Below are 22,746 nucleotides of genomic sequence, written 5' to 3'. Positions count from 1 at the left end.
TTAACTCATCAGGATATCAGGAACTCCCCCACATCATTCCAAGCAGCCAATCCAATCGATCCCAACTCGATGCCCACTTTACATCCCCAAGAGCCCACACAGACACACAAAGTTATTAATTCACTGTCTAGCCCATCACCCTATCAGAAGCCCCCATATGCATTCCAAGTATCCAATTGGATCCACCCTAACTTGATACTTACTTTACATCTCTAAGGGTATAAAAAAAACCCTTGATGTAAGTCACTGTCTAGCTGCCCATGCCAGGACCCCCCCCCCCCCCAGCCTGGGAGCCCTTCTGCCTCACTGTGAGTTTCTGCTGAACTTCCTTTTCTTGTTCAGTCTACAGTCCTCCTCTCTACTAGCTGAATTATTGAAGGGAGCACTTCACTTTCTTCTCTAGTAAACCCTTATTTAACTTGCCATTCTGCTGTGTCTACACAGGTCATTTCTCACAGTTGTTAGACGACGGACCAAAGAGCCCAATATTGCTTTGTCTTTTCTGTGCTTTTTCCTGTCTGATTGAGATGGCTTGGAGCTTCCAGTGAAGCACTGACTAGAGCGGTGAGTGGATTTGGATTCAGATTTTGAAGGTGCAGCCAATAGATTTGCTGATAGGGTGTATTTCAGTGGTGAGAGAAAGACTGGTAGCAAGGTTAGGTTTGAAGTTTGGGGCATTACTACTGGCTGCCAGTCTGGCCAGTGTCTTACAGGATGTTACCGTGCTGCTAGGTGCTTGAGGAAAGACCAATGTATTCATCAATACTGACTGGGAGTGGTCTTGCTCACAGCCCTTAGCCAAGGTTTCTACTTCTTTTTCTTTTTCAGGCCAGCTCAACAAACTGGCCTTTTTTGGATGTGCACTCACGTGTGTGCATGAGAGACGGAATCGGCACAACAGTGCCTCCAGGCACTGCAATGGACCTCCAGATGCATGCGCCCCCTAGTGTGCATGTGCAGCCTTGCACGTGTGTCACGGTGGGTCTGGCTTGCGTGGGATCTGGAGAATTGAACATGAGCCCTTAGGCTTTGCAAGCAAGCACCTTAACCACTAAGACATCTCTCCAGCCCAGTTTGCACTTTTTTAAAAAAAGATTTTAAAATTTTTATTTATTTATTTATTTATTAGAGACAAGAGGAGAGAGAGACAATGGGCACGCCAGGGCCTCTAGCCACTACAAACGAACTCCAGATGCATGTGCCACCAGCTGTATCTGGGCTTACTTGGGACCTGAAGAATTGAACCTGGCTTCTTGGGCTTTGCAGGCATGCGCCTTAACCACTGAGCCATCTCTCCAACTCCAGTTTCCATTTTTGAAACCGCTCACTTTCCTAAGGATTTAACCCTTGACAAATGTTTTCATGGAAACATTTCTCCTCCCCTGCTTCCTCACTACAAACAGAACGTGACTAGCTATACCACAAGCTCCTGGCATCACGCCTTCCCCTGCCATGACGGGCTGCCACCTGGAACTGTGAGCTGAAATGCACCTCTCTTTAAAATGAATTCTGGACTCAGGGTTCCACATACGGCTTCTTTGAAGAAAAAAAATAATGAAACTTTTTATTGACAACCTCCATTCATACATATGGCTTCCTGTTCATCCACTGCCCTCTACAGGAGGTTTCTCTGAATATAAACTGCATCCTGGTTAAAATCCAACCCCAAACTACGGGATAACTTTTACACACAGAGAGATGCGTCATGCGTCATAATCAGCTTCATGTTGCTGAGATGAACCTGCAGACCAGACACAATTTACGGGAGGGACAGAAAGTATTACAGTTTACACAGTCATAAGTAGCACAAGACGCCAAGCACCCTAAAGTTGGCTTTTTTCCCCCTTAACATACCATTTGGAGACATATGATGGGAACTTACTCCTTCATGGACACTGGACAAGCATTGGTAAAGCGTTACTAAAATTGCTGTTAATGTGAATATAAGCTTACACTGCAAGCTCTCTTCCTGATGTTCATTTTCCTGTAAATCAGGGTTACTTAAATTTTTTTACACTCAGGATTCCCTTCACCTGAGAAACTTTTACACAACCGCAGGAACATGTGTATGTTAAATAGTCTTATGGGTCAAACGTTTGTTCTAAGTAAATCACAAACAGCTGGAGAAGTAGCTCAGTGGTAAAGTGACTCTCTTAGCATGCACCCAGCACTGAAGCACTTTTTCTTATAAGATTTATTTTTATTTATTTATTATTAGAGACAGAGAGAGGGGGAGAGAGACAGAGAGTAAGAATGGGCGTGCCAGGGCTTATGGCCATTGCAAAAGAACTCCCGACGCATACACTATCGTGTGCATCTGGCTTACATGGGACCTGGAGAATCGAACCTGGGTCCTTAGGCTTTGCAGGCAAGCATCTTAACCGCTAAGCCATCTTTCTAGCCATGAAGCACTTTCTTTTTTTCTTTTTCTTTTTTATTGGATTTTTGAGGTAGGGTCTCACTCTAGCTCAGGCTGACCTGGAATTCACTCTGTAGTCTCAGAGTGGCCTTGAACTTTCAGCAATCCTCCTACCTCTGCCTCCCGAGTGTTGGGATTAAAGGTGTGCACCACTACACCCAGTTTCTGAAGCACTTTTATAATAAATCAGGTACACAATCCCATTTGGGTGTCTCAACCTGCCGTTTAGAAAACTATGCTACCAAGCAAAGATACGGGGGACAGGGCGATGTGACTCCCTAATCAGTAGGCTTTCTCTTGCTGTCCAAGCTCCCCAAGGCACAGTGCCAGCCAGGACTGTTTGAACAGTTTGTACCCGACTTCTGGTGACCACAAGACTGGATGACCTCTTCTACTTTAGCCCAGTGGGACCGCCGACCCTGGCACAGGGACTACCAAAACTGGTGGCAAGACCATGATTGGCCCAAAACACAAGCCTCGGTGACTGATTGGTGCTAGAGGCAAGGCTGTGATGGGCCAAACAATTGACTCTGAAAGGTTCAAATGTGGCTTCTGGGGCTTACATAAGCAGCCCTCAAACCAGGAGACCTTCTCCTTCTACCTACCTCCCCTCGTGTAACATGAGGCCCAGTAAAGACCTCTCAAGTGGTTTGTCCTTGCCCATTTCAGTAATGCGGGATGAGCTGGGAACATGTTGAAAGAGTGGCAGCTGGAGGGCAGCTTGACACGTATGTAAACATCCCCCTCACATGGACATCAGTGGCTTGCTCCCACAGACATCAAGGGACCTGCCACTGAGCTTGACAGCTCAATGGGCACTCATCCCCCACCCAGGGCACCCCAGAAACCTGATCGTGTACGTCATGTACGCCCTCCAGCAGCGTGACAGCTGAGCAGTCGGGTCCCAGGGGAGCCTGTGGACACTGACACAGCCCCAGTGCCCTACAAACCCAACACTGCCTGGCATGGCTCCTAAGCCTGATGCCTCCTCTAAGCCCCCATGCTGGGCCCCAGAACAACCCGGGGGGACCTTCCTGAGCACAAGCAAGCATCTACAACTGCCTGACAGCTGAAGGCGGGTTTGCCCTGGGAAGCCTCAGGCCTGCCCCTCAGCATCACCCACATGCCTGAAAAAAGCCCATTGATGCCACCTGAGACCCCCATTTGCTTTCAGGGATCCTACCTCCTGGTTGGTAGGGGATGCCTGGCCCTAGCGAACCCCGTGCGCAATGCCTGAACGACCATCTTGGTGTCCAGGCTCCTGAATGCTGTCCTGACAGAGGAAGGTACCCCACATCATCCTGGCAGCGGCCACTGGCAACTGAAGAAACAGCTGAGCAGTTTCAGAGCAGCCAGAAAAAAGGAAAGTGGAATACGGGCCAGACAGAAGCTCATTGATAAAAAGCCATAAACAGCGAGGAGAGGGCTGGAGAGATGGCTTAGCCGTTAAGGCACTTGCCTGCAAAGCCAAAGGACACAGGTTTGATTCTCCAGGACCCACAAAGCACAAGGTGGCGTGTGCATTTGGAGTTTGTAGTGGCTAGAGGCTCTGGTGTGCCCATTCTCTTTCTCTCTCCCCCCGCCCTCTCTCTCTGCCTCTTTCTCTTAATAAACAAAAATTTAAAAAATTGAAAAGGGCTAGAGAGATGGCTTAGTGGTTAAGCGCTTGCCTGTGAAGCCTACGGACTCCGGTTGGAGGCTCTATTCCCCAGGACCCACGTTAGCCAGGTGTACAAGGGGGCGCACGTATCTGGAGTTTGTTTGCAGTGGCTGGAGGCCCTGGCACGCCTATTCTCTCTCTGCCTCCTTCTGTCTGTCGCTCTCAAGTGAATAAATAAAAATAAAAAAAAAACATTTAAAAAAAATTAAAAGCTAGAAGAGAATATGGAAGGCCTGGTCACCAAGAGTTCCAGAGAGCTGTCAAATCTTCGGGACCAAGGGTCTCAGCGTCCCCGCCCCCACTCTGCCCAAAAAAGCCGAGAGAGGTTAACACCACTGGCTGCTGCCAAGGGCCAAGGGTGCAGATATACCCATCAGCGGCCCGTGATACTGCCCACTGCTTCCGCCTGCCCAGCACATCTTCTGGCTGCTGTCAGACAAGAGAAAATGAAACCCACACGAGACCAGCCTTTGAAGAGCTTCTAGCCTGTCCAGGATTTCTACCCAGGTTAGAGCCCAAGGCCCCTCAGCCAGCTTTGAGCATTCTAGATAGCTTTCAGTGTTTCCAGCCTCCATGATTGCCATGCATAATAGTCTAACATATAAAGTGGGCCATGAATTAACAAAAAGGATGCAACAAAATGGAACATTTAGTGTTGTTTGCAAGTTATTTATTTATTTTTGGTTGGAAGTAATGTAGTGATAAAGACTTCAGGCCCAGGGCCTGGAGAGACGGCTTAGCAGTTAAAGATACTTACTTTCCTGAGAAGCTGAAGGACCCAGGTTTCACTCTTCAGATCCCACCAAAGCCAGAAGCACAAAGGTGAGGCAAGCGCAAGGTTACACATGCCCACTAGGTGGCACAAGAGTCTGGTGTTCAACTGCAGTGGCTGAGGCCCTGGGGTGCCAATTCTCATTCTCATTCTCTCTCTCTCTCTCTCTCTCTCTCTCTCTCTCTCTATATATATATATATATATATATATATATATATATCTTTAAAAAAAAAAGACTTTAGGAGGGGGTTTAGTAGTGCACACTTTCAATCCCAGCACTGGGGACGCTGAGGTAGGAAGAATTGCTGAGTTCGAGGCCAGCCTGAGAGAACAGAGTGAGTTCCAGGTCAGAGCTTAGACTAGGATGAAACTCATATGTTTAAATAGCAAAAAAAAAGGGGGGGGGTGCTGAAGAGATGGCTTAGTGGTTAAGGCCTTGCTTGTGAAGCCTAAGGATCCTGTTCGATTCTCCAGGTCCCATGTAAGCCAGATACACATGGTGGCCCACGCATTTGGAGTTCGTTTGCAGTGGCTGGAGGCCCTGGCACACCCATTCTCTCTCTCTCTCTCTCTCTCTCCCTGTCTCTAATAAATAAATAAATAACAATTTTTTTTTTTTTTTTGGTTTTGGTTTTTCGAGGTATGGTCTCACTCTAGCCCGGGCTGACCTGCAATTCACTACGTAGTCTCAGGGTGGCCTCGAACTCACGGTGATCCTCCTACCTCTGCCTCCCGAGTGCTGCGATTACAGGCGTGCGCCACCACGCCCGGCAACAAATATTTTTTTAAAAGCCAAAGAAACAAAATATACATATATTTTGTTAGCACGCGTTTCTGTTTTCTTCTGTAGGCCAGGGAGATTGGGACAGCGGCCCTGGGGGCCGGCCAGGCGCAGGCGCAGGGCGCAGGCGCGCGCGCTCGGGGCGAGGCCCCGCCCCCCGGCGTGCGTCACCGACGTCGCGTGCGGGGCGGGCGGCCGAGTGGGCGCTGCGGGCGCGCGTGCGCATGCGTGAGCCGGCTCCGGGACCGCGGTTCCCATGGCGGGGGCCGAGCTGTGGGCGCTGGAGCCGCTGCGCGCGCTGTGGCTGGCGCTGGCCGCCACCTTCCTGGGCACGCTGCTGCTGCAGCTCGTGCCCGCCGGGCTGCTCCCGAGCTGCGCGCTCTTCCAGGACCTCATCCGCTACGGGAAGACCAAGCTGGGGGCCCCGCCGCGCCCGGCCATCTGCCGGGCCTTTGATGTCCCCAAGAGGTAACCGCGGTGGACCCTCGCCCCCTCCCCCAGGGTGTGCCCGCTCGCCGTCACCCTGGCAGAGGGCAGCAGAGGTGGCCCGCGGTCAGCCGCCCGCCCGCCCGCCCTGCGCCCCCTGCCCACCCCCCATCTTCCGCGCCCACGGATGCCCTCGTACGTGAACTTGGTTGAGGTCGCTTGGTTAAATGAGCCGAAGCACATCCCAAGTTAGGCCTGGACACCAAGCTGGCAACCGGGTCTCCTTGGTCCAGGGTTCTCGGTCTCTTCACAGTCTAGGTGGAGGGTCGCCAGAGTCCGTGCAAATGAAGCCAGGTCCGCCCTCTGTTTTCCCACTGGTCTCCCAGACCCCCTCAGAGGCCGCCGAGGACGACGCCGGTGGCCAGTGCACGTGCAAACTTCCTTGCGCTGGCGCTGACCTTCCCAACAGACACCTACCTGAGCAGGTGCCCTGGACACGGTGGCCCAGGATGCCAGCCATCCCAAAGAAGCAACAGAGATCAGAGTTCATAGCCAAGTTGTGAAACGTTAAATCCCCAGGATGCAAATGGCATTCGCTCAGAATTTGGGAGGACCGTTAGGGTTTATTTCCACTCCCCTCCCCCAGCCTTTGAATTCCGTGTCCAGAGTCAGCCAACCACGAGTCTAAAAGTGGGAGAAAGATCTACGAGGTGTTAACTTAGAATAGACAAGCAGGTCACTTTGAAACGTGAATGGAAAGGAACAGGCCCTGGGAAGGCCTCCTTAGAGTCTCCATTAGAAACAAAATTGCCTGCCGGACTACTTTAATCAGGTTTGATTAGAGTGTCTTTTCTGCTTTATAGCACTTTGCTTTCTGACTTTTAAAAAAAAAGGTCCTAGCCCCAGCATGGTGGCGCACTCCTTTAATCCCAGCACTTGAGAGGCAGAGGTCGGAAGATCACCATGAGTTTGAGGCCACCCTGAGAATACACAGTGAATTCCAGGTCAGCCTGACCTAGATACAGTGAGACCTTACTTCCGAAAAACCGAAAATAATAATAATAATAATAATAATAAATTTAAAAGGTCCTACTGTCCCTGGATTATAAAAGCTGGAGAGATAGATGGCTTAGAGGTTAAGACGTCTGCCTGCAAAGCCAATAGGACCCAGGTTTGATTTTTCCAGGACCCATGTAAGTTGTATGCACAAGGTGGTACATGAGTCTGTAGTTCATTTGCAATGGCTGGAGGCCCTGGTGTGCCCATTCTGTCTGTCTTTTTCTTTTGGCCTCTCTCTCTCTCTCAAATAAATAAATAAAATTCTTTTTTTAAAAAAAGCACATTTCGAGAGCCTGTAATCCCAGCATTCGGGAGGCAGAAGTAAAATGATCACCGTGGATTTGAGGCCACCCTGAGACTACATAGTGAATTCCTACCTCTGCCTCCCGATTAAAGGCATGAGCCACCATGCCTGGCTGTGTTTACTGTTTTCTACAAAGCAAGTATTTTCCAGTTTATGGGACACCCAATGAACTTTAAAATTACAACCCATTTCTTATGTTGAAGTGATTAATATGTTTGTACTAGGTTCTCTGTAGCCGTACATAAAATGTTTTATAGTAAGATGAATTCATGTACAAAATACTGTTTGATTTCATAAAATCATACTTCTTAAACTTCTTTTTTCTGTTCTTTCTTTTTTTATAATTATTTATTTTTGGCTTTTCAGGTGGGGTCTCACTGTAGTCCAGGCTGACCTGGAATTCACTATGTAGTCTCAGGGTGTCTTCGAACTCATGGAGATTCCCCTATTTCTGCCTCCTGAGTGCTGGGATTAAAGGCAGGTGCTACCATGCCCAAAATCATACTTTTTAAAAAACATACACGTAAGGGCTAGAGCGATGGCTTCTCGGTTAAGGTGCTTGCCTGGAAAGCCTAACATCCTGGGTTCGATTCCCTAGGACTCACATAAAGCCAGATGCAGAAAATGGAGCATGCATCTGAAGTCGTTTGCAATGGCTAGAGGCCCTGGTGTGCCCATTCTCTCTCTGTGTGTCTCTTTCTCTCTTCCTCTATGTGTCTTTCTCTGCTTGTAAATAAATAAACAAGTAAATAAAAATAATTTTAAAAGCACACTTAAAGCCATTCCCTGCTCTTGTCTGTCTCTGGATCGGGTTCTACTCAAGTCGGCCATCATGTGACAGACGAGAGGATGGGCCTTCTTCACTCGTTTCTTTGGTCCCAGTTGGCACTCCTTGGGCTTCTTGTCCTTTCTACTGTATTGTGAAACAGTTGATACCTTTTTCTTCATCCAGAATCCTAGACTAGAACCTACCATGGTGTTTAATGCTGTGAGGTGGCAGCCATTATTGTTTCCCCTAAATTTAATTAATTTTTTTTTTTAGTATTAAAGAAGGGACCAATTGAGGCCAATAATAAAAGGCACTTTTATTGAGACCCCCCCAAAAAAAAAGAAAAAACCCACCAAGACTGGCAAGGTCTCCAGAAAACAAAAGCCCTGCGATTCGCATATTACTAAATGTACTGAATGTTGTGTCTCTCTAGGACAAGAGGTTAACTAGAGTTGGATTGGAATGACAGCCTATTGCTTCCTTTGAATGCCCCTCTATTGACAGTGTGCTGACCACTTTTATAATGAGAAAAAAAAGGGGGGAGTTACTGTCCAAGGAGCTCTAGGCGCCTTTGTTCCCAGTAACAACAGACCGAGTGTCCGTGTTCTGCATGGACTGCTCCCGGCACTGTGTGCTTTTCTTCATCTAGTCCTCACCACAGACCTGGGAGGGGACGTGTCACTGCCCATCACAGATAGGAAGGCCCAGGCTTGCCACTTACCCTGCGGCGCAGTGCCAGTAGGTAGCATGCTGAAACTTGAAGCAAGTTGTGTAGGAATTTAGATGTTTTATTTATTTATTTTTTGTTGTTTTGTTTTCTTGAGGTAGGGTCTCACTGTAGCTCAGGCTGATCTGGAATTCACTGTGTCGTCTCCGGGTGGCATTGAACTCACGGTGAGGTGATCCTCCTACCTCTGCCTCCCGAGTGCTAGGATTAAAGGCAAAGGCCACCACTTAGATCCTAAACTTTTAACCTCCCGCGTGACTGTTGGGGAAGAATGGCACCCTGCAAAGCTGAGTCATGCGTGCCTGAGAGATTGGATGACAATGACTTCATTCTCAGAGAGCTGTGCTTCATAATATCCTGGTTAATTCAAACTTGAAACTACTTTATCATCTTAGCCTGCATGCTTATACTATTTTTTTCTTGTGCAAAATTTAATGACACTCTTCAGGTTGAAAAGAAGTCTATTATCTCTACACTTACAAATAAGCAGTTGTAAGTCACATTTCTACATATAAGGTAGTATTAGGTAATTTTGTTTCTAATTATTTTTTTCCCCCTAAGGAAACAAGAAGGAAACCTTACTACAGATTCTGGCATGTTGGTTTCCATTACCCCTGTCTAGTATATTTTGTTTTAATTAAGGTGCAGCTCCATTCTTGTGTTCCTTTGATCTCCCAGAAAGTCTGAATAAATGGGTGGCCTGGACCAAGAGTCACCAGACTTTTGACTAAAGTAGCATGCAGAAGCACTTTTCTTATCAAAATGGTTCTGCATGGTAGGAAAACCTTACCAGTGAACGCCTCTGGAGGAAAAAACAAAGAAAAGCTACCCAGGCTTTCTGTGCCAGAGTCCAGGGGTGTCACGAACAGATTCAGCATGTCTGTGAATTGAGAGCAAGTCACATGTTATTTTCACCATCCTCTTGCTGTAAGTTAGCATTTCCTTTATTATGAATGTAATCAACAGACCACAGTAAATTAGCAACATGTGCAACTTTATGTTAGCTTTGGTTCCTCAAGACATTACTGTTTTCATCACTATGAGAACATTGTCATTTTAAAAAATGTTTTCTTTATTTTATTTAGTTAGTTTGACAGAGAAAGAGGCAGATAGAGAGAATGGGCGCACCAAAGCCTTTAACCACTGCAAACAAACTCCAGGTGAATGTGCCACCTTGGGCATCTGGCTTAGGTGGGTACTGGGAAATTGAACCTGGGTACCTAGGCTTCGCAGGCAAACACCTTAACCACTAAGCCATCTCTCTAGCCCAACATTGTCATTGTTTACCATTGGACCTTGTTACTTGGTACTTAAGAAATGTACATGTTACAATGACATAAGCTTGACTTTTAGAAGTTGCATTAACTGCATGTCCATATAATTGTTTTCCTCAGGAACCTCTATGTAGTTAATGCCCAGAGTGACATTTTGAGAAGGGTCTGTAATCTTTTCCAGGCAGCACTTACATTTCATGGTTCTCATAGAATCCCAAGCTTCTGCCTATGGACAACCAGGCCCTCTCGAGCGAGCACCTTTAACCCCTGAGCCATCTCCCCAGCCCTCCACCAGACCCTCTTACCACCAGAATGTTTGGAATGAATGACAGGAGATCGAAGGTTCAGTGTAGTTGGTGAACATGAGTAGCTTACTCCAAGAGTGACTTGGATGAGCCGTTATCATCTCACGCGTGTAGCTGACCAGTGCTCACAGCCAGCGAGCCTGCCCTGCACCCAGAGCGTCTCGTAGCTCTTTGGAGTTTATAGGCAGACAGATGATAGGTAAACAAATGTAAGAGAAGAAGCAGAATCATTTCAGTGGGCCACAAGTTCTTTTGAGGCCATCCAGCATTGTTATCTCATCACAAGCAAAGTGTGGGGTGAGTGTGACAGGTGAGAGGCAGGGACGTGCATGAACCACGGAGCCCAGAGCTTTAGAGGGAAGCATAGCATCATGGGATTGATGTTTTTAAAAGGATGACACCGTTGCGTGGGGAGGGCTGGGTAGGAGGCTGTTGTGTTGGTCCAGATGAGGGAAGGGGTGCTCATGTGGATGAGAGCTGGGAGTGTGAGAAAGAGTTCCTGCTGGTCTCATAGGTGCTAATGGCGTTCAAGTAACTTCAAATAAGGCCAGGCACCTGGGCAGATCTTAGTAAATAAATATTAGTTCCCTTCTTTAATTAATCCTGAAGCTCCCCTAACAGGGCTCTGGGTCTGTTCCAGCAGTCAGGAAATGTATATATTAGGGCCGGGGAGGTGGCTTAGCTGTTGAGGTACTTGCCTCCAATGCCAAAGTATCTAGGTCCGATTCTCCAGTACCCACGCAAAGCCACATGCGTAAGGTGGTGTATGCACGTGTAGTTGGTTTGCCCTGGTATGCCCATTTTCTCTCTCTCTCAAATAAATAAATAAGATATTAAATACACATGCGCACACACACACAGACACACACACACTTAGGTTATGTCTCCTTGGGGTGGTTCCAACCTCTCAGAGTAAAAGCTGAAGGACCTATACAATATTGTCTCCCTACTGACTTGTCTGTACTGGTACTGTTCCAGTTTGGGGCCCTTTCAACTCACCCTCTGTCCCACCTCCATGCCTTTGAGCTGCCTGTTGCCTCTACCTCAAGAGCTCGCCCCCACTTGGCTCCTAGCTCAGGTCCTTAGGCCTTGCCTCCTCAGTGAGGCCGTTCATACCTGTCTTATTTAAAATGATAATTCCACCATCCCCTCCTTAAATTCTCTTTACCTGCTGTTGCCGTGCTGAAAGATTTACTTGTTTGTGCGTATACACACACAAACACACACACACACACACACGCACACACATAGGAGGGGTCGGGCATGCTTATCACTGTATCCCCAGTCCCTAGAGCAGTCAGTCATGGTCGTGATAATAACTCAGTGGTGTTAATCAAAGGATTACAAGGAGTTCCCTGTCAAGTGCTGGGCATTAAGGATAAACCTTGTCCCTCCTCCCCAGGATGTGGAAAAAAGCACTTCAAAGAAGTGAGATGCAAACCAGGTGTGGTGGCACATGCCTTTAATCCCAGCACTCAGGATGCAGAGGTAGGAGGAACGCCATGAGTTCAAGGCCACCCTGAGACTACAGAGTGAATTCCAGGTCAGCCTGGACTACAGTGAGACCTTGCCTTGAAAAACTAACTAAATAACTAACTAAATAAATAAATAAAAAGTGAGATGCCTGCTGAGTGTGGAGAAAGGAAGAGTTTGTCTTAATCCATAATGCTGGGGTGATTTTAGGCTGCATTCTGATACTTCAGGGTACGTGTGTGTGTGTGTGTCACATTACAAAGGGCAACTTTAGGGTCCCTCACCTTTTCATCTCATTTGAGGCAGGGTTTCCTCTGGAGTGCACTCTGCCATTGTGACTTCATTCTTCCTTCTGCTTGCCTTGGCGAAATTCTCCTGTCGCTGCCTCCCATCGCCATCACCCTGCTGGAATGACAGCCGCCCACCAAGAAGGCTGCTAGCTTCTCTATGAAGGGCCTGGGGAGGATGGGACTTGGGTATTCAGGCTTGATTTCTCTGCGCTGAGCCATCTCCCCAGGTCTGAGACTCTGGTGTGCCTTTTAATGCAGGCAAGCCATATGACTTGCTGTAAAGACCGGGAAGTGCTTCCTGTTGAAGGAAATTCAGAAAACACAAATCAAAATATGGGAATGTAAGGTCAGGCAGGTGTGGTAGCACATGCCTTTAATCCCAGCACTTGAGAGGCCAAGGTAGGAGGATCACAGGGAGTTTGAGGCCAGCCTGAGACTACATAGTGAATTCCAGGTCAGCCTGGGCTAGAGCAAGACCCTACCTTGAAAAACAAAATAACAACAACAGCAACAACAAAAAATAGGAATGAAAAAACAACCTAATGTGCCTTTGAATCAAAAACACCGTGGCACACAGCAAGGTGTGGCTCAACAACTCATAAAACACAAATGATAAAACATGAATTGGTTACATGAAATGTTAGGTCAGAAAAACAGGTTCAAGCAAGCCTAGGCTGTGTGCATAAGAGAGGAACAATGTGCTATAAACTCCAGAGTCATCCAAGCGGGGTGCTGAGCCAGTGACTGCCAATTAGCATGAGACTTAACCTCTCTGAGCCACCATTTTCCATTTGTCCAGGAAGGATTGCTGTGTCGATGAAATTTTGACATCTTAACTTTTCTCCCAGGCCCCCACTGTGCATCCCTAGATGTTTTCTATGTCGTCAATGGGATTTTTAATTATTTAATTTTCTTTATTCATTTGTGTGTGGGCGGGAGTGTGCAGTGAGCTCTCTTGCCATTGCAAACAAATGCCAGGTGCTTGTGCCACTTTCTGCAACTGGCTTACGCGGGGAGGCTGGAGAACTGAACCCGGGCCAGAGGCTTTGCACGCGAGGGCCTGTAACTGCTGAGCCATCTTCCTGCTCTCAGTAGGGATATTAAAAAAATATGAAATGAATGAATGATGCTCTTTTTAGATGTCTTCTTTACGTGTTTAGATATTCTCGGCACGACATTTGCCATGCTGACCAGTTTGGAGTAGTGTTCAAGGGCTTTTCCTGCCTCCATTGCCACTGTGTAGTTGAGAACTTCTCCATGAGCCAGAGGGAGTTTGTTTTCTATTTAGAGAGAGAGAGGGAGAGAGAGAGATTGAATGGGCACGCCATGGCCTCCAGCTGCTGCAAACGAACCCTATATGCATGTGCCCCCTTGTGCATCTGGCTTACGTGGGTCCTGGGGAATCGAACCTGGGTGCTTTGGCTTGGCAGGCAATGATTTAACCGCTAAGCCATCTCCGCAGCCCCAGAGGGATTTTTAAAAAACATTTGTGACCTCAGGTGAGCCCTCTGTTTACGCGGTTCCCCATTACAAAAGCCAGTATTTTTCCCCTCTTCCCCTAGTCATGCATGTCCCGCATGGTCCCTGTACACACCGGCATGAACCCAGCTCGGCGTCACTACATGCATCTCCTCTGTGTAGAAAGTAATAGCGTGCAGAGATGACCTGCGGTAGGCAAGTGTTCCTTCCAGAAAGGCCATCCTGACCACCCCTCAGAACAGTGTCCCTCGCCCCCTCTCTTTCTGCCGACCCATTATGAAGGATGCCCCCGACTCTCCAGCGAACTGTGAATTGAGGCCGAGAACAGAACGCGACTGCGCCCCGCAAGTCTGGCCCGTTCCCTGGGCCCCAGTCTCTGCAGGGAAGTGGTAGGCAGCCGCCCTCCTTGCCGTGGGGTGGCGGGTCCTGGGCCCGCCTCACCGCTGTCTCCGCCCGCAGGTTCTTCACGCACTTCTACGCCGTGTCCGCGCTCTGCAACGGGCTGCTGCTGGCGGCGCTGGCGCGCGCGCTCCTCCTGGACGCGCCCTTCCCGACCTGGCTCGGCGCGCTGCTCCGCCGCCTGCAGGCGCCGGCCCCAGGTGACCGCCCGGGCCCCGGGGAGAGGAGGGGAAGGCAGGGTCGCCTGGCTCGCTGACGGATGCTCGGGGCACTCCAGAACCCCACAGAGGTGGAGGCAGAGTGCAGGGTTACCTCTGGTAAAAAGCCTTCCTCGCCCATGCTGGGAAAGCTTTTGGGCACCCTCAGGTGCATCTTGAAATATTTATCATTCGTACAGCCCCAGCCACACTCGTGTCTCAGGACTCAGAAGCAGTCTGATTTTTGTTTTTTCTAGGTAGGGTCTCACTCTAGCCCATGCTGACCTGGAATTCACTATGTCGTCTCAGGGTGACCTCGAACTCACAGCGATCCCCCTACCTCTGCCTCCCGAGTGCTGGGATTAAAGGTATAACCTTTAACTGCCGGATAAGGGTCATGTAAAATATTTTGGGCATTGGGGGAGGGACATTCTTTGGTGTTTGGAGACAAGGTCTTCCTAGGACAGGCTGTCCTCAAAGTTGTTATGCAGCCCAGGTTAGCCTCCAACTTGCAGTCCTCCTCGGCTTCCAAGTTCTGCAATCGCAGGTGTGTGCCACCGAAACCTGGCCATCTAGGGCAGTTTAAAAAACATTTGGACCCAGATGCACTGCTGCACATCTATAGCCCCAGCTATTCTGGGAGCTGAGGAAGGAGGGTTGTTTGGATCCAAGAGGTTAAGACCATAGCAAGACTCCATCTCAAAATAACAATAATCATAAGGAATTGAAAGCAGAAGCCATGAAGTGGGCTCCATGAAGGTCAGGCAGAGGGCGAGGGACAGAGGAGAAACAGTTTGTTCTGTGTCCTCTTGTTTCAGCAGACAAACCGCTGCCTCCCTAAGAATAATTCCTTTTGTGTCCAACTAGGCGAGCTGGTTGCAAAAGATGCTACTCACAAAGCCCCTTTGGGAGGGGGACACCTTAGTGAGGCCCACTTCCTTCCTTAACGTGCTGGCCTGGCGGCTGTAGCCTGGAATCCTAGTCCTCGGGAGGCTGAGGCAGGAGGATCCCAAGTTCAAATCCTGCCTGGGCTATGGAGTGCATTCCGGCCAGCCTGGGTAACTTATGAGACCCTGTCTTAAAATGGGTTAGAAACAGAAAGTTGGTGGGGCAAGGGCATAACCCTCAGTGTAAAGTCTTGCTACATAGATGATCACTCTCCATTTGTTGACCTGTTTTCTTTATTTGGAAGGTTACTTTTGAGGAGTTTTATTTATTTGTTTTAACCGGTTTATAAAGAGCTAAAAAGCCAGGTTTGATTTATTTAAAGTACAAAAAGAAGCCAGGCGTGGTGGCACATGCCTTTAAAGCATTTTGGAAGCAGAGGTAGGAGGATGGCTGTGAGTTTGAGGCCAGCCTGAGACTATATAGTGAATTCCATGTCAGCGTGGGCTACCGTAGGACTGTACCTCAAAAAACAAAACAAAAAATAAAATACAAAAAGAGCAAAGCAAATCTGTGTTGGTCAAACAACAGGCTCCTGGCCCCTGGCTTGTGGGAAGCAGGGTAGTGCCTGGATGGGACACTAGGGGGTGCTGGTGAGACTTCAGCCCTTAAACTGCACTTGTTATGTGGGTGGGGTCGTTTGTAGAAGTTTTCTAAGCTATTTCTTTGTCATGTGTTTCTGGTTAACACATCAAAAAGAAGAAATACTAGGCGTTATGTTATCTTAAAAATCAATTTTCTAAAAAGCTGGGTGTGGTGGTGCCTTTAATCCCACCATGAATCTGAGGCCACCCTGAGACTACATAGTGAATTCCAGGTCAGCCTGAACTAGAGTGAGACCTTACTTCAAAAAAAAAATCAATTTTCTGTCCAACTCTTTTGGGACTAGGGGGATGAGAAAGGTAGATAGGAAGGTAAATATGGGAGATTTCTATCCTCTAACAGTACAATCTCCCTCTCTCTCTCTCTTTTTGGCAGTGCCAGAGCTGGAACCCAAGGCCTTGCACATGCTAGGCAAGTATTTTACCACTAAGCTACATCTCCTGTCCTTTTTTTTTAACGTGAAAAGAAATGCGTAACTGTTTCTACTCCTGCCTCTGTCTCTGCCTTCGTGTTACCCATGGCTCTAGGGACCCTGCCGGTAGGATGTGGTCATGGTCAAGGGAAGGTTCAGGAACTTTCTGATAGCTCTTCCTGCCCATCTGTGTCTGGCTGTGGGCATAGGAACCCGAGGCCCGCAGACCCCTGGGCTCTCAACACGCGGCCCTCTGCTGTGCGGCCCAGGCCACCTCTTAACTATTAAAGCAGAGTCAGGGACGGGTGCTGGCCTCCACGCCCTCTCTGTCACGAACTTACCACATGGCCTTTGTTTGGCTCGTGTCCTTACTGCTAGAAGGAAGAAGGTATGAAGGATTTGTCAAGCCCCTTTCCAGCTCTGAGCTTGTTGAATACTCCGTGTAGCCGTATTAAACCAAAACTCGGTGTGATCCCCGAAGAGACATGCTGAGCTGTATGTCCCCTCCCAGGCGCAGAGAGATGCTGAGCTTGTCTGTCCCCTCCCAGGCGCAGAGAGATGCTGAGCTTGTCTGTCCCCTCCCAGGCGCAGAGATGCTGAGCTTGTCTGTCCCCTCCCAGGCGCAGAGAGATGCTGAGCTTGTCTGTCCCCTCCCAGGCGCAGAGAGATGCTGAGCTTGTCTGTCCCCTCCCAGGCGCAGAGGAGCGGGCGCTGTCCGCGCTCCTGGTGCTGCTGTGCCTGTGGCTGCACAGCCTGCGGCGCCTCTTCGAGTGTCTCTTCGTCAGCGTCTTCTCGGGCGCTGCCATCCACGTCGTGCAGTACTGCTTTGGCCTCGTCTACTACGTCCTCGTCGGCCTGACGATTGTGAGCCAGGTGCCCATGGACGACATGAGTGGTGAGTTTGCAGGTGAGCGCCTAGACTGCTAAGCCATCTCTCGGGACCTGAATTTTTTTTTGTTTTTTGAGGTAGGGTCTCACTCTAGCCCAGGCTGACCTGGAATTCACTATATTGTCTCAGGCTGGCCTCAAACCCATGCCGATCCTCCTACCCCTGCCTCCCGAGTGTTGGGATTAAAGGTGTGCACCACCACACCCGGCCTGAAATTGATTTTTAAAGATTATTTTCACTTAATATTTTCTTATAAGTACTATTGCACTTATATTAACAGTTTAACTATTAGTTACATCAAAGTTTTTCTCAAAGTTTCAGAACGTAATAATTTAAGGTTTTTATGAATACATTTAACCATTTTCAAAATACAGAATTAAAAAATGAGTGATTCTCAATTGTTAAAAAAGAAAGAAAAAGAAAACACCAACCTAAGCAGTCGTGCCTTCAGTGACATGGTGTAAGTGTTCCTGGGGCTCAGTTAAGGGTGATGATGTGGGGTTCGCCCTGGAGAGACTGGGAGTATTGCTGAGTACTGACCCGGAAGCAGGGCTGCACCCAAGAGCAGGAGAAAAGGGCAGCAAAGGGAGTGGCCTCCCCAGAGCCCGGTCGTGCTGCGGCGCATGGGGACGAGGGGGGAAAGTCAGCGTGCAGGCTCAAACCGTGGAGAAGGAGACGAGAAGTGCGCCTGAGGCAAGCAGTCCCCGTCTGAAGAGGAAACGGGAACTTTTTGTTGCCATGAGTTCTTGGGATGGCTTCCCTCAGAACAAAGCCTTTCTTCATGCGAGGCAGCCTGCAAGAAGAGGAAGACTGAGTGCTGTGGTCCATGGAGATTGCTTAAGATTTCCAAGTGCTCGCTAGCCAGGAACAGGGAAGCAAAGCCTTTATGACAAGGAAGTGAAGTAAATTTCTGTTTTATTCTGGAGGTAGGGAGTTAGTTAGCGTATGTGACTAAGTTTCATTAAAACAATGTGTGTGTTATGAAGAACCAATTATTTTGGGTGACTGAAATTTGCATGTGTATGTGTGTGGTGTGTGCATGCATGTTTCTGTGTGTGTGTTTGGTGTGTATGCATGCTTATATATGTTCATTTGTGTGTGTGGTGTGTGTATGTGTGCATGTGGAGGCCAGAGGGTGACATCCAGTGTCTTCCTCGATCTCTCTTCACTTTATCTATTAAGACAGGATCTCAGGCTGGAGAGAAGCTTAGTGGTTCGAGTGCTTGCCTGTGAAGCCTGAGGACTCGTGTTTGGCTCTCCAGATCCCACATGAGCCCGATGCACAGTGACGCAAGTGTGCAAGGTTGCACATGCGCACGAGGGGGCACACGCATCTGAAGTTCAGTTGCAGGGGCTGGAGGCCCTGGTATGCCAATTCTCTCTCACACATACACACACACAAAATTTTTATTTTATTAATTTATTTATTTGAGAGCTACAGACAGAGAAAGAGGCAGAGAGAGAACAGGTGCCTCCAGCCACTTCAAACAAACTCCAGATGCATGTGCCCCCTTGTGCATCTGGCTTATGTGGCTACTGGGAAATTGAGCCTTGAACCAAGTCCTTGGGCTTCACAGGCAAGCACCTTAACTGCTAAGCCATCTCTGCAGCCCACAAAAAAATTTTTTATAAAAAGACAAGACCTCTCACTTGAACCCAGGGTTTGCTGATTCAGCTAATCTTGCTATCCACTCACCTCAAGGATCCCTTGTCTCTGCCTTCCATCACTTGTAGGTGGGCCATTATACTATGACTGTGGGTTTATGTGTGTTCTGGGGTTCCGAACTCACCTCCCCCTGCTGGCACAGCAAACAAGCACTTTACCACCACCACCCAGCCCTGAAGTGAGTGTTTAGTGCCGAGATTAACTTGACCTTAAAGCCATGGTCTCTTTTAGCCCAGACACTGTGTATTTCCTGTGCTCGTTTTCTCCAAGTCCTATGCTGCAAGCTTGTACATTGAGACCAAAATAGATACTTTCAGCACTCAGTGGGTGAGCCTTGGCTTGTCTGATTTCAGTGTCAGAGTGCCTCTTAAAGTCCTCTGTGATGCTACAGTACTATACGGCTCCTGTGGCTAGAGAGGAAAGCTTTCAATGTAGAACTTATTGACCGTCTTCTCAATCCCTGAATTATTTATTGGTTGTGGCCGCTCTGCCAGAATCTCTCCATAGAGTTCCTCTGAACTTCATCAAGTCAGTCTCTCCTCCTGGATCTTCCCACTTCCATTCAGATGTTCAGCTAGAACCACAACAGCAGGTGCCAGTCCTGGTTCCGCACCCAGAGGAACTTTCCAGAATTCTTGGTTACCCTAGCTTTCAATCTGCTAAATTGTTAGTCTCATACATGCCTTCTGAAGAGCCATCACCCTTTATCTCAGAGGTTCTCTCCACTGGCCAGGGTTAGCAAGTTTTCTTTTTCTTTTTTCTTTTTTGAGGTAGGTTCTCACAGGCTGGCCTTGAATTCATCAATCCTCCTACCTCTGCCTTCCAAGTGCTGTTAGGATTAAAGGTGTATGCCACTGCACCTGGCCTCTCTCTTCCTCTGCCTTTTTCTTTCTTCTTTCTTTTTTTTTTTGTTTTTTTTTTAATTTTCTTTTTTCTTTGTCTCTCTCCTCTCTTTCTTTCTGTCTCTCTTTCTCTTCCTTGTTTTTGAGACAAGGCATCACATAGCCCATGCTGGCCTTGAATTCCTGATCCTCTTGACTCTACTTCCCAAGTGCCAAGAAAACAGGCTTGTGTTAGCTCAATTTTGTGTATCCACGACTGAATGGCAGCTTAGAAGGAAGTTTCACTAGAAAATATTTTCCAGTCTGGGGTGGTGGTATATGCCTTTAATCCTAACACTTGTGAGCCTGAGGTATGAGATCTTGGTGAGATCAAGGCCAACTTGAGCTACAGAGTGAATTTCATGTCAACTTTGACTAGTGTGAAACCCTTCCTCAAAAAAGAATTGGAGGGCTAGAGAGATTTCCCAGTGGTTAGGGTGCTTACCTGCAAAGTCTAAGAACTCAGGTTTGATTCCCCAGTACCATGTAAAGCCAGATGCACAAAATGGTACAAGCATCTAGAGATCTAGAGTCCATTTACAGTGGCTAGAAGTCCTGGCATACCCATTCTTTTTCACTCCCTCCCTCCCTTTGAAAATAAATAAAATATTAAAAAATAAATATAGGGCTGGAGAGATGGCTTAGTGGTTAAGGTGCTTGCTGGCAAAGCCAAAGGACCCAGGTTCAGTTCTCCAGAACCCACATAAAGCCAGATGCACAAAGTGGAGCATGCATCTGGAGTTCATTTGCAGTGACTGGAGGCCTTTGTATGCCCATTCTGTCTATCTCTCTCTCTCTGTCTCTGTCTCTGTCTCTCTCTCTCTCTCTCTCTCTCAAATAAATAAATATAGAAAGTATTTTCCTGACAGAAAAATGTGAACAAGAAAACCTAAAATGGGGCACATTAATAGGCACACAAAGCAGTCTTACAATACGATAATCACACAAGTTGATGGGCCGGAGTTTGTGCCTTAGTCATTTGAAGAAGATTACAGAGTATTGATTTAGATGTTCTGCTGATGACTGCAGGCACTGTCATGACTGAGAAGCATGCGAGGACAATATGATTCCTTGAATTCCTCGCTGACATTTGGCAGAACTGACTAACAGCATAACTCTCGTTTCCGTCGTCTCCGTCATAGGGAAGAATGTACTGACGCAAGCGCGGTGGTTCCACATCCTCGGAATGATGATGTTCATCTGGTCGTCGGCCCATCAATACAAGTGCCATGTCATTCTCAGCAATCTCAGGAGGAACAAAAAAGGTGAGGGCCCTTCATGAGCCTCTGTGGCTGGGTTTTAGCCCTCAGAGGTTGGATTTCTGCACCTCATCACCCCATCCTTCCTGCCCTAGACTTTTGACAGGATGCCTCTTTGAGTCTTGATCCTAAATGGAGAGGGGTTCTCTTTGTCCCACGTAGCTGGAAATTTCTGATTCTGTCCCCCATAGCTGGGCAGCACTGGGCAGCAGTTCTGACGGGCATGGGAAGGCTTGCTTCCCGTGGAGCACTGTGAGTCTAGCCAGAGCAAAGAAAGCCGGCCCTCCAGTTAGCTTGGCAGACTGTATCACAGGTACAGGTTCCATTAGGCTACCTGAAATGTTCAACATGGAAAAGTATTTAATATGTATCAGTTATTTGGGCCAGGCCCTACATGCTTTCCATATAGCCTCACAGTTCCCAGTAGGATAAACGTAATCTAGTTCTCATTTTACAGAGGAGGAAATTAAAGCACAATGAGATTAACAGCTAGCAGGTGGGCAAGTCAGAATTTGAACTCATGAAGCCTGACTCTCGAGTCTGAGCTGTCACATGCTTATGGGCACTGACAGTGTCACCTGAGCAAGTGTCATTTTGATTTTGATGCATAGTGGGGGTGTGACAGGACGGTGGTTTACATGTGGGTATGTGACGCTCTTTCTCAGTGAGGGTTTCTGTCAGAGATTTGGGAAGTGACATGGAAGAGCTTCCTGTTCAAGCTTTCGTCCTTTTGCCCTTTTCAGGGGTGATCATTCACTGCGACCACAGGATCCCTTTCGGAGACTGGTTTGAGTATGTCTCCGCCCCTAACTACCTGGCGGAGCTCTTGATCTACCTTTCCATGGCTGCCACCTTTGGGTTCCACAACGTGACTTGGTGGCTGGTGGTCATGTACGTTTTCTTCAGCCAGGCCCTGTCTGCTCTCCTCAGCCACAATTTCTACAAAAGCAAATTTATCTCCTACCCCAAGCACAGGAAAGCGTTCCTGCCATTTCTGTTTTAAGATAACCCCACGTTGTGAAGGATGCGAACCAGATGGCAGGTTTGACTTCCCAGATGTGAAGCTGGAGACCAAAGGACGGACCCCTTCTGTGGGGCTGGTTGAAATTCTCTGTCCCTCTTTTGCGTGGAAAGGCACAGAGGTACCCTGAGGAGACGAGGCTACGGAAGGGCTTCAAAGCAGCCGCTGCTGGTAGACCTGGCTCCCGGCCCTTTCCCGCCACGCCAGCCAACCAGCTGACTTCTCCACGCTGCGTCGCGAGCTAACAAGACCACAGCAGCCTCGCCCTGTACACACCTGCCCCACGGAAGAGACAGGGTCACCGTGTGGCTGGGCCAACTCACCAGGGACAAGTGGGCTAGGCTGCATCACACAGGGTACAGTAAGTAGGTGGTCAATAAATGTCATATGCCAATAACACAGAATTGCCTTTGAAATAAATGTTAAGGGATACTTTCATACCAGTGTTTTCAGGGGGAAATATTTGCCCGAGGCAGTTTATGCCTCATATATTAATACCGAGATCTCCAGTTCTAAAATCGTCAGTAATCGCTGCTACTCATCTGCCCACAAATTGGCCTAACAGGAAGTTTGGAAACCTCTTTTACTGAATTCTCTTTTGACATTTGTACTGAAAGCATTGGGAAATAAAATATTTTTCTATTTAGGCATAAGAAGCCTTCTTGAGCAGACATTCTCTGGGTCACATGGTACTCAAGCCTCATTCATTGATAGTTACCGCATCACCCTGAGTCT

General features: G+C 48.1%; 1 protein-coding gene across 1 annotated transcript; it reads left to right on the top strand.

Moving 5' to 3' along the window:
- Positions 1 to 5,889: 5,889 nt before the first annotated feature.
- On the top strand, positions 5,890 to 22,667 carry Srd5a3 (steroid 5 alpha-reductase 3). Its single transcript, XM_045130185.1, has 5 exons — positions 5,890 to 6,101; positions 14,199 to 14,338; positions 16,924 to 17,202; positions 20,874 to 20,996; positions 21,734 to 22,667. The coding sequence occupies exons 1-5, from the start codon at positions 5,890 to 5,892 to the stop codon at positions 21,991 to 21,993; spliced, it is 1,014 nt and encodes a 337-aa protein (XP_044986120.1). The 3' UTR covers positions 21,994 to 22,667.
- Positions 22,668 to 22,746: the final 79 nt, after the last annotated feature.

Source organism: Jaculus jaculus, chromosome 11 (assembly GCF_020740685.1).
Source record: "Jaculus jaculus isolate mJacJac1 chromosome 11, mJacJac1.mat.Y.cur, whole genome shotgun sequence".
Taxonomy (NCBI): domain Eukaryota; kingdom Metazoa; phylum Chordata; class Mammalia; order Rodentia; family Dipodidae; genus Jaculus; species Jaculus jaculus.
Note: the sequence above shows the minus strand (reverse complement) of the source record. Positions and strands in the feature narration are given on the sequence as shown.

Excerpts from the sequence above, each read along its gene's own strand:
- Srd5a3 (XM_045130185.1), top strand. The coding sequence starts at position 5,890 with ATGGCGGGGGCCGAGCTGTGGGCGCTGGAGCCGCTGCGCGCGCTGTGG. Across the intron at positions 6,102-14,198 it reads GCCTTTGATGTCCCCAAGAG|GTTCTTCACGCACTTCTACG; the intron begins GTAACCGCGGTG and ends CTCCGCCCGCAG. Across the intron at positions 14,339-16,923 it reads CCTGCAGGCGCCGGCCCCAG|AGATGCTGAGCTTGTCTGTC; the intron begins GTGACCGCCCGG and ends CCAGGCGCAGAG.